At 53.1% G+C, this 11,271-nt stretch overlaps 7 protein-coding genes across 7 annotated transcripts; 3 read left to right on the forward strand and 4 right to left on the reverse strand.

Annotated features, from left to right (window-relative positions):
• Positions 1-148: 148 nt before the first annotated feature.
• NCS54_00847000 (25S rRNA adenine-N(1) methyltransferase) lies at positions 149-1,027 on the reverse strand (the record flags this gene model as incomplete). Its single annotated transcript, XM_053153855.1, has 1 exon — positions 149-1,027. One exon carries the CDS (start codon positions 1,025-1,027, stop codon positions 149-151), a length of 879 nt encoding a protein of 292 aa, XP_053009830.1.
• Positions 1,028-1,553: 526 nt separating this feature from the next.
• NCS54_00847100 (Ribosomal-L23eN domain-containing protein) lies at positions 1,554-2,421 on the forward strand (the record flags this gene model as incomplete). The annotated part of the gene is made up of 4 exons (XM_053153856.1): positions 1,554-1,584; positions 1,880-1,932; positions 1,990-2,282; positions 2,334-2,421. The coding sequence occupies 4 exons, from the start codon at positions 1,554-1,556 to the stop codon at positions 2,419-2,421; spliced, it is 465 nt and encodes a 154-aa protein (XP_053009831.1).
• A 475-nt stretch (positions 2,422-2,896) lies between these two features.
• NCS54_00847200 (Mitochondrial import inner membrane translocase subunit) lies at positions 2,897-3,445 on the reverse strand (the record flags this gene model as incomplete). Its single annotated transcript, XM_053153857.1, has 2 exons — positions 2,897-3,060; positions 3,121-3,445. The coding sequence occupies 2 exons, from the start codon at positions 3,443-3,445 to the stop codon at positions 2,897-2,899; spliced, it is 489 nt and encodes a 162-aa protein (XP_053009832.1).
• A 366-nt stretch (positions 3,446-3,811) lies between these two features.
• Positions 3,812-5,723, reverse strand: NCS54_00847300 (Hypothetical protein; the record flags this gene model as incomplete). Its single annotated transcript, XM_053153858.1, has 2 exons — positions 3,812-4,391; positions 4,444-5,723. The coding sequence occupies 2 exons, from the start codon at positions 5,721-5,723 to the stop codon at positions 3,812-3,814; spliced, it is 1,860 nt and encodes a 619-aa protein (XP_053009833.1).
• A 1,788-nt stretch (positions 5,724-7,511) lies between these two features.
• On the forward strand, positions 7,512-7,920 carry NCS54_00847400 (Signal peptidase complex subunit 1; the record flags this gene model as incomplete). Its single annotated transcript, XM_053153859.1, has 3 exons — positions 7,512-7,562; positions 7,622-7,681; positions 7,738-7,920. 3 exons carry the CDS (start codon positions 7,512-7,514, stop codon positions 7,918-7,920), a joined length of 294 nt encoding a protein of 97 aa, XP_053009834.1.
• Positions 7,921-8,066: 146 nt separating this feature from the next.
• On the reverse strand, positions 8,067-8,594 carry NCS54_00847500 (RING-box protein 1; the record flags this gene model as incomplete). Its single annotated transcript, XM_053153860.1, has 4 exons — positions 8,067-8,165; positions 8,216-8,286; positions 8,346-8,424; positions 8,490-8,594. The coding sequence occupies 4 exons, from the start codon at positions 8,592-8,594 to the stop codon at positions 8,067-8,069; spliced, it is 354 nt and encodes a 117-aa protein (XP_053009835.1).
• Positions 8,595-10,004: 1,410 nt separating this feature from the next.
• On the forward strand, positions 10,005-11,186 carry NCS54_00847600 (Hypothetical protein; the record flags this gene model as incomplete). Its single annotated transcript, XM_053153861.1, has 1 exon — positions 10,005-11,186. The coding sequence occupies one exon, from the start codon at positions 10,005-10,007 to the stop codon at positions 11,184-11,186; it is 1,182 nt and encodes a 393-aa protein (XP_053009836.1).
• Positions 11,187-11,271: the final 85 nt, after the last annotated feature.

An 11,271-nucleotide genomic window follows, 5' to 3' on the forward strand; every position in this document is an offset into this window, starting at 1 on the left:
CCAGATCAAGTCGATCCTCTTGTGCCAGTTCATTGCCGTGTGCCCGAAACTCCATGAGTTCGTCCATTATGGAGGGGGAGTTGGTTGGGCACGCGCGCATATGCAGCTCGTTTGAGGTCCCACGCGTTGTCGTGTCCATCCACATCAGTTAGCTTGAATGAGTGGTCGAGGCCTTCAACGTCATAACAAAGTTGTTTCGTGTTCTCCCTGGGTTAATCTCCTTCTTGGCAAAGTCGGACCGCTTATCGGAGACTCCTCCGGCTCTCCTCCACAGTGAGTAGGCCAGCTTCTGAGTCATCTTGGACTTTTCGCGAACGTAGCCAAGCATCGTCATCAGCTCTTCAAACCGGGTCTCGGTAAAGTATCGTGAGTTGTCAACACAGCTGCGAGGGAGAACCACAAATAGACAAGGAAACAGCTTTTCAGCCGTCACCGCCGAATGCTCAGATGCAGGTCGAAGAAAGGAGAGTGTTCTCAGGAGCATCTGACCACGCCCCTCGGCTTCGGGCACGAAGTTGAGCACCAGACTGAGAGAGATGATGTCAAACAACTCAGACTCGTCCTTCGGCAACGGCCGCTCCATGAAGTCTTGCTGCTTGATCCCTGGCTCCTGACTGTTGAGGTCGATATGCTGCATGGAAAAGATGCCACTCGTCGAACACGCATTGCGCGTGCTCAATGCACCAACCTCCAACATACTAAGGGGTTGGGAGCGTTTCTTGAGATCTGACACCGGTAGCCATTCGAGGAGAACTCTTGACGTGTCGCCTCCTCTATCGACACTCTGTCCCTGCAGACTCGCCTTTTGGTAGTGATCGAGGCCACCCAGCTTGGCGATTTCCGACGCAAGTCGAGACTCTGTGTCCTTGTCCCCCTTGGCCGCGGCCTGCCTCCTTTGCTTCTCGAGCTGGTGGTGGGTGTTGATGAGGGTCCTGCTGGCTTTCCTTGACATGGACCGGGAAGACTTGGCAGTTGGCGGACGGCCGCTGGAAAGGCTTTTCAGCCTTGTCTGCTTTTTGGAGACCATTCTTTCCCCCTAGTCGAGAAGCCTGCCGTGTTGACCCTGAACTAGGCTTCAATCCCCTTGAATCTCAACTATGATATATGTTAGTCTCAGGGGAGGACTTGAATAAGATGTCTTGAACTCACTCTTCGGCAATACTGATGAGCCTCCTTCAAACAGTAGAGTCGTATGAAATATACGTCATTCCAATTGGAAAGACATATTGATCAATATGAAAATTGGCTACAGAATTTGAAGGACCCTTGCAGCTTAGCTCCCTATTTCCAACCCGCTCTCAGCGACCTCGCAAAACTGTGATTACATAATACAAGCGTAGTCAAAATTCCCCTCGTTCTGATCACGTGGTTTCCAGAGCCAAAACCCCTTTGACCAATCAGACCCTCGCGTTCGTCAACCCTAATCGACAATCCACACAGAAGCTAAATTCCTCTTTTTTCTCGCGTTGGTGAATTTGAACTTTTGATCAACCCCGACGACGACAACCAGCACCACTCGACAATCTTCGTGCTCACGACAACCCATCGACACAATGGCCGGCAAGGATACCAAGGGCAAGAAAGGTACGACATGATTTGAAAGAAGCAAAAGAGGGAGAAAGGAGAAGAAGAGGTGGAACACAAAAAATTCAAGAGGGAATGGCGACGGGAATTCTTTCGAAGCGATGCGATATTGGAAACGATAATCTCGGTCGTCGATACGATACGATAGATTCTCGAGCCGAACTCTCGCCTTGAACATCTCCTTCCTCTCTCCTCCTACTCCTCTCGAGCTTCAATACTCCTCCCCGCGCATCATGCAGCAGCAGACTTTGCGAGTTCTGAACAAGGGCGATTGCTGATGCTTCTTGTGATATAGCCCCCAAGGGCCTCTCTAAGGCCAACGCTGCCGCCAAGGCTGCTCTCAAGGGCGTAAGTTGAACAATCCTCATCCATGACGGCGCAACAACCAGCTGACCATCATCGCAGGCCAACTCCCACAAGAAGACCAAGGTCCGATACAGCACCTCGTTCCACCGCCCCAAGACCCTGGTCGTCTCGCGCACCCCCAAGTACCCCCGCAAGTCGATCCCCTCGCAGCCCCGTCTCGATGAGCACAAGATTGTCATCCACCCTCTCAACACCGAGAGCGCCATGAAGAAGATGGAGGAGAACAACACCCTCGTCTTCATCGTCGATGTCAAGGCCAACAAGGCCCAGATCAAGCTTGCCCTCAAGAAGCTCTACGACATTGACACCGTCAAGATCAACACTCTGATCCGGTACGTCTCAAGCCGACATTTGACGCAGTTCTTTGCTAACAGAGTTGAAAGCCCCGACGGTTCCAAGAAGGCCTACGCCCGCCTCACCCCCGATGTCGACGCTCTCGACATTGCCGCCAACAAGCTCTCCCTCGTTTAAGAAAATTAACGACAATGGGCTTGTGGGTTTCTGGTGTGTCTTTGGGTTGGTTTTTGGTCTGCTGAAAATGCGAGGCATGGGCATCGGAAAAATTAAGGCGTACAAAGAGCTTGTCGTTTAGAGTGCAAATGATCATGAATTCAAGGCCGCCCAGCACGCTGTGCCCGTTGGAATGAAAACTGTAACTGTGAAGAGTGATGTTCATGAGTGTTGTACTAGTGAATGTGAAAAGTTGTGTTCTTGTCTATCATTATGTCGAGTGTCATTCAACGTAGAGACGGTTGACCTTCGAGACGGACCCAAGGCCAAAGCATGCCCAACACACGAGGCACCCGTAGTGTCTTCCCCTCATAATATACACGGCCGTCCGTAAATCTCTTCAACCGACAAAGCCGAGCCAGTCCTGGCCATGTCCATGACCCGTCTATTGTACAAACCCCTCCTCCCACTCAATACAAATGTCATTATTGCTTGTTTAATTGCGCATGCCGTTCAGGTGCTTCATCGTGAGGTAGTTGACATCGAGGAATCGCTCGACGCAGTTGGCAAGGCAAGTCTCCTCGCCCTTGTCCAGCTTGTTGTTCTTGATGCTGCCCTGGACGCACTTGTTCCAGCACATCTGGGTCAGGCTGTGGGTTTCTGCATAAATGAAATCAGTATAGCGTCCTTTCACTATATTCCCGGTGTTTGTGAACGTACGGGCCTGGATCTGTGAGCGCTGCTGCTCGTTGGCGAGGAACTGGCGCAGCTCGCCGCGATCGTTGTCGCTGAGCTTCTCGAGGTCGGCGTTGTCGATGGAGATCTGCTGGGCACTCATATTTGCGGTTTGTGTGTGTGCGGTACGTGACGGCGTGGACGGTGGACAAGAGAGAGGTTGTGTGCGAGTTGAAGACTTCTGTGAGTGTCGGTTCAAGATTTTCGATGATCGCAACGCTTGAAGCAGCTGACCAATAATGGACCGTGGAGGATTTGCGGGATGGACCCACAACTTGCTCCTCATGAGTAAGGCACTCCAAAATTGCATCAAGAGAGCAACAAGAGAAGATAGACTATTTATTGTTGGGTTGATAACTGTCTAGATGGATGAGTCCGCTGGCTAGGTATACTGTTCCAATCTAATGCTCATGTGAAAGTCTTGTCAAACCTCCAACACCTTCGTATCATGTCTCATACAGTCACACAACCAAATACACCAAGACTATAACTCTATCAGTAACCTCTATTGACTAATTACTTAGGAATCATTATAATGATCCTGCAGAGAATACTCTTCTTCGTGTGTCCATTTCTATACAGAACACGCCTTCAAGTATCTACACCAGTCTAATAAAGTCCAAAGAAACCTTAAAGAATGCACGGCGCCTCAAAGACAACCCAATATAAACAACATCTAGATGTAGCGCTTCCACCGGGCAAGCAACATGAAGATGATGCAAAGGAAGACCATGAAGCTAATGATGCAAAAGAAGGCCGTCAGGTTACCAGGGTCGCCAAACGGAACCGGCACGTTCATTCCAAACACACCGCTGACCAAGTTCAGAGGGACGAGTACCGAGGCTAAGAAGGTGATCTTACTGAGAACCTCGTTGGTGTGCGTGCCCTGCGCGATACTGTTGATCGAGACTGTCGCCAGGTAGTTACTGTGTGCCCGGGACAAGATCTTTTCGAAGTGACCCAGGTTGGTAGCCATGGTCACAACGTGATCCTGAATGTCACCCAGGTACATGCCAATGTCCATCCGTGGAGTCACCTTGTAGTTTTCGTTGCATCGCTTGGTGAAACCACGGAGAACATCCGCCTTGCCACCCAGGAGCCGGAGTAGAGCCAAGCAGTTCTTGCGGGCGCGGCCAATGGATCGGAGGAATGAGTTGGAGTCGTCCTCACGCATGACGAACACCTCATCCTCGATAGCATCTGCCTCGAGCTCAATCTGGCGAATGACGGGGCCAAAAGAATCGACAATATCGTCACTGTATGTATGGTTAGACCGGTTTGTGTAACCAAGAAACGGTCGATACTTACATCAAAGCATAGCAGATCCAGTCACTGCTAAGAGCGACGTAATCCTTGAGGGCCGTAATTCTCTTGCGGACCTGAGCGGCGTGCGAGTTGGGCTCAAAGCTAAAGCTGAGCGTACCCTCCCGGAACACAATCACATATGTATTGAAGGGCTCATACTCGATGCCATCAGGCTCCTGAACAACCGAGAAGGAGCGGAAGCAAGCAAAGTAGTACGACGGGAAGAGTTCAATCTTCTCGCGAGCCTCCTGCGTAATGATATCCTCAATGGTCAGGGGGTGGATACCAAAGGCCTTGCAAATGCTCTGGACCTCGTCCTTGGTGGCCGTGTTGACGTTGAGCCACCACACACCATCTTCCTCATCTTCTGGAAGCTCGAAAAGCCCACGAATGTCCTCGCCAGGAAGCACGAGATCACCCATCTCGGCCGCGTGGATAGTAGACTCCCATGCTGAAGAGAAGAAGCTGTACCGGTTGGGGTCAATCGGCGCAGCGTGAGGCTTCTCGGAGACGGGCCCCTCGGCGCTGGTCTGAGCGGTCTGGTTCGTCTTCTCACGTGTCATAGAGTCTTCCGAGAGTGGCTCCATAATATCTCCATCAATAGTCACCATCTGCTGTGCTCGAGACTGAACCCGCTGGTCCTCGAAGCTCTGGACTGAAGCCTGGCGTTCAGCAGCCCTCTCGGCCGCACGCTCAGCAGCTTGCTCATTGATAAAGTTCTCAAGGTAGTCAAAGTCGATATAGAGCTGATCCTTGTGGTGGCTTTCTTTGACGGGGAAGCAGACGTCCTCTTCGGCAGTTCTATTGGTAGAGATGCTGGCATTGTCATTGTCGATGGTGTGAGGCTTGCTCCGGTAGCTGCGCTTGCTCGAGATGGACATGGCACGGCTCACAATATCCTCATTATCGGGCCTAGACTCGGAGAAGGATAGGCCTCGCTCTCGGCGACGGGCCTGAGCAAACGCCTTGACCGAGTTGGGTGGAGAGATGGAGCGGTCCGCAGAGTCCACAGTAGGTCGACGGCTGCGGCGGGTAGTCGGGGAAGCATCGCCGGCCTCTTCATCGATAATGGCCTCTTCGAAGTCGCGAACTCGGATGGTAGGGGGCGCAAGGGACTGGTTAGGCTCGCTCTCAAACTGTTGAGCACCGTATAGGCTGTCAAAGGTGCCACGACGGGGACGCTCAACCCTCTGAGTTGAGACCGACTGGTTGCGGTGGTCGTCGAGCTCAGGGACGGGGGTTCCGTACCGAGGCATGACGGCGGATTCTTCGTGGTCAGACATTTTGAATTGACGTTATCGTTACCTCAGGGGTATCAATGCCGATATGATAACGGTGTATCGTGGATGAAAGGGGGTTGATCCAGGGGAGGGAGGTTGGTGACGGACTCGAGATTATAGTCCCATAGCTTGATGATTATACTGGCGTCGTCTGCTCAAGTCGATTATAGACGTCGCACCCGGCGCGGCATGGGCGCGCCGCGTCTGGGTTTTGTTCAATGCGAAACTATGGCCCGGCGGGTGTCGCCAGTGGCCGCTGGTGGTGAACCGGGAGGATATATAGGAGCAGAAAGATGACGGCGTGGTAGTATCGAAAGACCAGTTATGGGGGCTTCTGGTTTACTCCGCTGTAGACCCAGAAGCTGGGACCGAAGAGCGAAGGGAGGGAGACGTTGGAAAAGGCGAGTTGAGCCAACTTGAAAACTTGAATCGAGATAGGCGAGACGCCGGTTATTCGAGATGATGTCGAGTGGCGTGGTTGCGCGAGTCGACAACAATAGGAGCGGTCGAGATGGAAGCTCTTAGGGATTCGATGAGAGTAGTCTCTGGAAGAGAGCAGAGGTGCATCAGCCTAAGGGAGTCGGGCTGATTTTATTCTGTAACCAAGATTGTTTTTTTTTTCTCCTTGGGCCTGAACGGGGGAGAAGACGGGGCCGGGTGACGATGCTAGGGCCTCTCGTATGACGGTGCAGGGTCAAGGGCCAAGTTGGATGCCGGCGCGGCTAGGCCTAACGAGATTTCTTCTCGTTTCTGGTCGAGCGCAGCCGGTTCGAGGTGTTGTACTCAAAGAAAGAAGCTGGTTAAACAACGAGCACGAAGAATAAAAAATAACTCGTGGGTTGTTGAGAGCGACGAAGCGAGGGATGAGTTGGGTCAAGTTAAAGAGGAGTTGGGATGGGGTTCCTTAAAAAAAGAAGTGGGAAGGGCTAGTTAGAAAAAATTGTCTTTGGTGGTGCCGGGGACCGAGTGGCCGATGGCGCCAATGACTATCACAAGCCGAAAGAGAGCTCTCGGGTTGGTCGAGAAGGAAGAAGGGGAGGCCGCCACTTCCCGAAATTGGGCACTTGTCCTGCAGGTTGAGAGCTTGGCCTGACTCCTCGTCTTTCGTTTGGTGTGTGTCGGCTCCTTCCCCGATTCTGGGAATGTCTGGGCGCGCGGCATGGAGCATGGATCCCGCATGGATCCTGCCATGGTTTGCAGTGGGCGCCACACCTAGACGTGCCAGGCTCGGGATTTACAGCGCTGTCATGCGCCACATCAGGAACGACTCAGGCAGTTGGATCCTGATAAGGTCCTGACAGGGCGATAAGCAGCGGAGACGGCCTGATAAGATAGTGCCATTGGCCACGCCGTACAGAACGGAGTCAGAGAATAAGGTGGTACGTACCTCCGTTCTGGACCCAGGCCAGGCTGTTAGCACCGGCCTCGGCCGCTGAGCTCCATCGTCTCAATGGGGGTTGCTGCTGCTGTAATTAGCAGCCCTGCCAGCGTGGTCCCTAGGTCAATGATCCATTCCTCCATACCATCAAAGCAGCCATATCACGTCGCCAGCACGACAGATCCAACCCAACCAGTCGCGGATCATCCATTGCAGCCGCTATCGCCTGACTCGCTTTCCACCGTCCGCCATTTTATCCAACCGACCAAAGCTTGTTTCCCGCCAGTTTCCTACTAGCGGCATAGTCACCGAACCCGTCTACAAAGGGCCAGCTGTCGACACCACAGCGTGGCCATCACATTCTCGTCTCCCGATCGGAACTATCACGAGCCGTAGACTCCCGGAATACAGCCATGGCGGACCAGGTCCTTGACCAGCTGCGAGACGTCGTTGACGGCCAAATTGTATATTCCCCTTGTTGCTATGCTGGCCAACATTGGATCTAACTGAAGCTCCCCTGCAGGACTTTGAAGGCCAGAAGATCGCCGAGCTCCTTGCTACTGTTCTTCTCGTCATTTCAGGTGTATGTTCACTCTTTTCCCCCGGTCTGATCCAACTGGTTGACTGACCTTGCTCTAGCTTCTCTCCTTCGTTGTCGGTTACGTCCTCCAGGATATCAAGCTCGCCGTCTACATAGGGCTGGGCGGCACTGCCCTGACCTTCCTCCTCGCAGTTCCCCCGTGGCCATTCTACAAGAGACACCCAGTCAAGTGGTTGCCAGCAGGTTACGCATATGATCTTGCGAGCAAGGGAAATCAATAAATTGGCTGGCCTGCCTCTGGCTCGGCTGTGTCATCATGTCTAAAGCTATCAAAGCTTGTCCATACTCTGTTGGCAGTTCTTTTTCCCGGCCAAGTCTTTTCCTTGCCGTCGTTGAATATGATGCTCGAATGCGTCACTTTCTTTCTTCATCGTCCGTACTTCTGGAACTCCCAGTCTCTGTTGTCCAATGGGCAGACAGATCGGGCCTTTAGCCATCGTGAAATGCAGTGGAAATGGAAAGCATGCTAGATAATTGTAAGCCCAAATTCGCAGTAAGCCCATAGAGTCATCTTACGTTGCAAATACCCCATGCCACAGTGCACTCCTCGCTGGTAGCAGAAGCCTGGTTGGCCTGGCATTCGATGCCTGTGACCCGTTGTCAGCACATGCCCATGATCTCATGAAGAGGGCGTGATAAATCTTACAAAGGTCCATGATGTGGTTTCGGCAAATGGCGCAGTTGTCGACGACGATGTCCCAAGCCCAAAGAGCAACGGCATTCCACTATGCGGTTCCAGTCAGCATGAGGCACAGCAAGGCCATGCCTGGATGATGGGTTCGCATCATACCTTCTTCACCTCGAACTTCTTCTTGCCCTCGACGGCCTTGCTGCTGGAACCTTCGGCCTTCTTGGCGACAGCGCCAGGCGCATCGCTCATCTCGACATCGGCCATGGTAAATGTGGGAGTCTAAGGTCGGTGTGGGTATATGGTGGTTATGTCGGACGGGATACGGCGGCGCAGTTGGTCACTGGTGACGGTCAGCACGAGACGTTTGTGCACGACAGAATACGGCGAGCGTCGTGAACAGGAGCAGTTAAGGCTAGGGTTATGGTCGAGAGATCGAGGTGGAGGACGTACGAGCTGTGCTGATAGACAGGTGAATGCTATGGACAGTGAAGGCCTGCCTGCAGTTGTTAGAAGCAAGAATCTGACAGAAATGCGGGCGAGGTTGGCTGCTTAACAGAGGAGCACCTTGATGGTGCAGAAACGAAGGGAGACTCACAACTGCTTATATGTTTGGCTCAAGTGATGATGCGGTTCAGAAGATGGACGGAAGGCTGGAAGTGGGATGGAGAGCTAGGCAGCTAGGTAGAGATCCATCCATTCCGATCCGGTATCGTTGGTTGTTGGCCGCCTCAGTCACAACGGGCGGGCAGCCTGTGTCAGCCGCCAACTCATCGCTGAGTCCCCTGTATTTACAGGGCATTTACAGAGAGGGGCAACTCATGCGGCCCTGTAGCCTTGCAGCCAAACACTTCAATGGCGGGGTGATGATGACCTAAGCATTCTGGATGGGCAGCCAGGCCGATCGTGGTCGGGAAGCATTAACCGTCGCTTATCGTGTTTTGATAATACGTTAGGTTACTTCTGTCCAGGCGCCACCAAAGGGTTAAGTTTGATTCACGCATAATTGTTAGGAATATTCTTTCGTTGAGGGGACCTTCTAGAAATACAATACAGTTAATCTCAAAGTTTGAGCCTGATCAACCCCAAATTCTTCCATGGATACCCAGTCGTCGCTGAGTTTTTCTGCTGTTTGCGTCAGGTGCGGATTCTGGTAAGGTCGTGTACCCAATCGCTACCCTGTTGGGCGCCTGGGCAGACTCTGTTTTCGCTGCGTTGGTAGGTGCGTGCTTCGCCTCGCCCTGTCACAGGCTCTGAAGCGCCTCAGGCGCCCACTCACGTCCCTTGTTTCCCGTCCCGCAGCAGGCCAGTCCAGTCCTGTTTCTTCTCCCTCCCACCACCCAGCGAGCGTCATCGCCTCTTCCTTATTAACTCGCCCTCCCGTCTTGCTTCCCCCCTCATTACTCATTCCTGGACTTAACTTGCCTTGCGCGCACCATGATCAGACTAGACAACCCTTTCTTCAGGATAACTACTTTCTATTCAATCGTCACGCCTGCTTCCTATTCATCACATCTTTCAGACAATCCTCCCGGATCTTAATTCGTCCTTTTCTTCTTCGCGCCTGTCGCAATCCGTCGCAACCGCCCTCGACAGTTTCGGTTTCGTCTCACCCTTCTTCTCCCCCCTCACGCCCCGACCGACGCCTTTGACGACTCAGACGTCGCCACCAACACCATGAGCGAGACTCCATCTCAGCCAACAACCACACCCGCGCGCCGTAGGCAGGGTCGCGGGAACGGTCGCTCTGCCGCCCACAAGGCATACGCCTCGGAGAATGATGTCGCCAACCTCGACCCTTCTCGCTATGAACGTGGTCCACGAACTCCTCAGAAAGGTGCTGGCACGGATTCTCCCGCTGCCCAATCGAATCACACCCACTCTAAGCAGCGATCTCGGAACAACAACAACAACAACAATAACAACCATCACGGCAATAACAACAATCATAACAACAAGTCTCGGAACAACAAGAACTCCCCCAACTCTCCAGACTCTGCCCGTCCCGGTCGCCGTACTCCTCCGAATCAATCATCCATGAAGTCGACTGCTGGCCCTGCTTTCGCCGGAGCAACCTTCCACGCTTCTCCCGCTCCATCCGCCCTTCCACTTCCCAGCTTCGTCACCCGGTCGTCTATGGAATCGCCCAGTGCCAACAGGACCTTGGAAGATGCTGTCCAGGAGCCTTCTCCTCCCAGCTCTAATGCACCCACTCCTTTGCAGCAACCCTCTTCTGCTGCCAAGGGATCTCCTCTCGACTTCATGTTCCGCGCTCATCGTGAAGAGAAGGAGCGCCAGCGCAGTGGCAGTTCTGCCAGCTTCCGACCCTCTGGCCTTGCTCACGATTCGCCTTCTTCTCAATCCCCATTCGAACCTGGCAGTGTTCCTAAGCCAGCAACTCTTCCGCAAACGGCTCGCACCCAGGCCCGATACAATTCCGGACCTATCGACAGCGCCGACCTAAACGCAACACCCGGCCAGCCTATGGGCCCGGCCTTTTCAACACCTTATCAAGAGCGTATCAAGGCAGCTCGCTCAAACTCTGCGCGAAACCCTGCCACGCTGGGCTCTTCGCCCTCTCAGCCAAGGCCTCACCTTGAATCAGACGACCCTACTGAGGCCCTCAAGAAGTTCTTGTTCGGATCAAGCGGTGCTTCTGCAGCCAAGACTCTTCCTAATGGTTTCTCTTCTGCCCCTCCTTCTCAGCCTTTTAATCATCCCCGTAGCGGCCCTGGTGCACCGGTTGCTTACGAGGGCCGTCCCAATAATCTGCGGGCTATGGAGGATGATCTTCGACGTATTCTCAAACTTGACTTGGCGGCTGGATCTCCAGGCCAAAACCCACGTCTATTTTCCTAGACTCTACACAAACACACACACACACCATCATTCTGGGCGTTTGACGGTTCAGGGGTTTTCATTACTCCTTTTACATCTCTTTTCA

Source organism: Fusarium falciforme, chromosome 6, assembly GCF_026873545.1.
Source record: "Fusarium falciforme chromosome 6, complete sequence".
NCBI lineage: Eukaryota > Fungi > Ascomycota > Sordariomycetes > Hypocreales > Nectriaceae > Fusarium > Fusarium falciforme.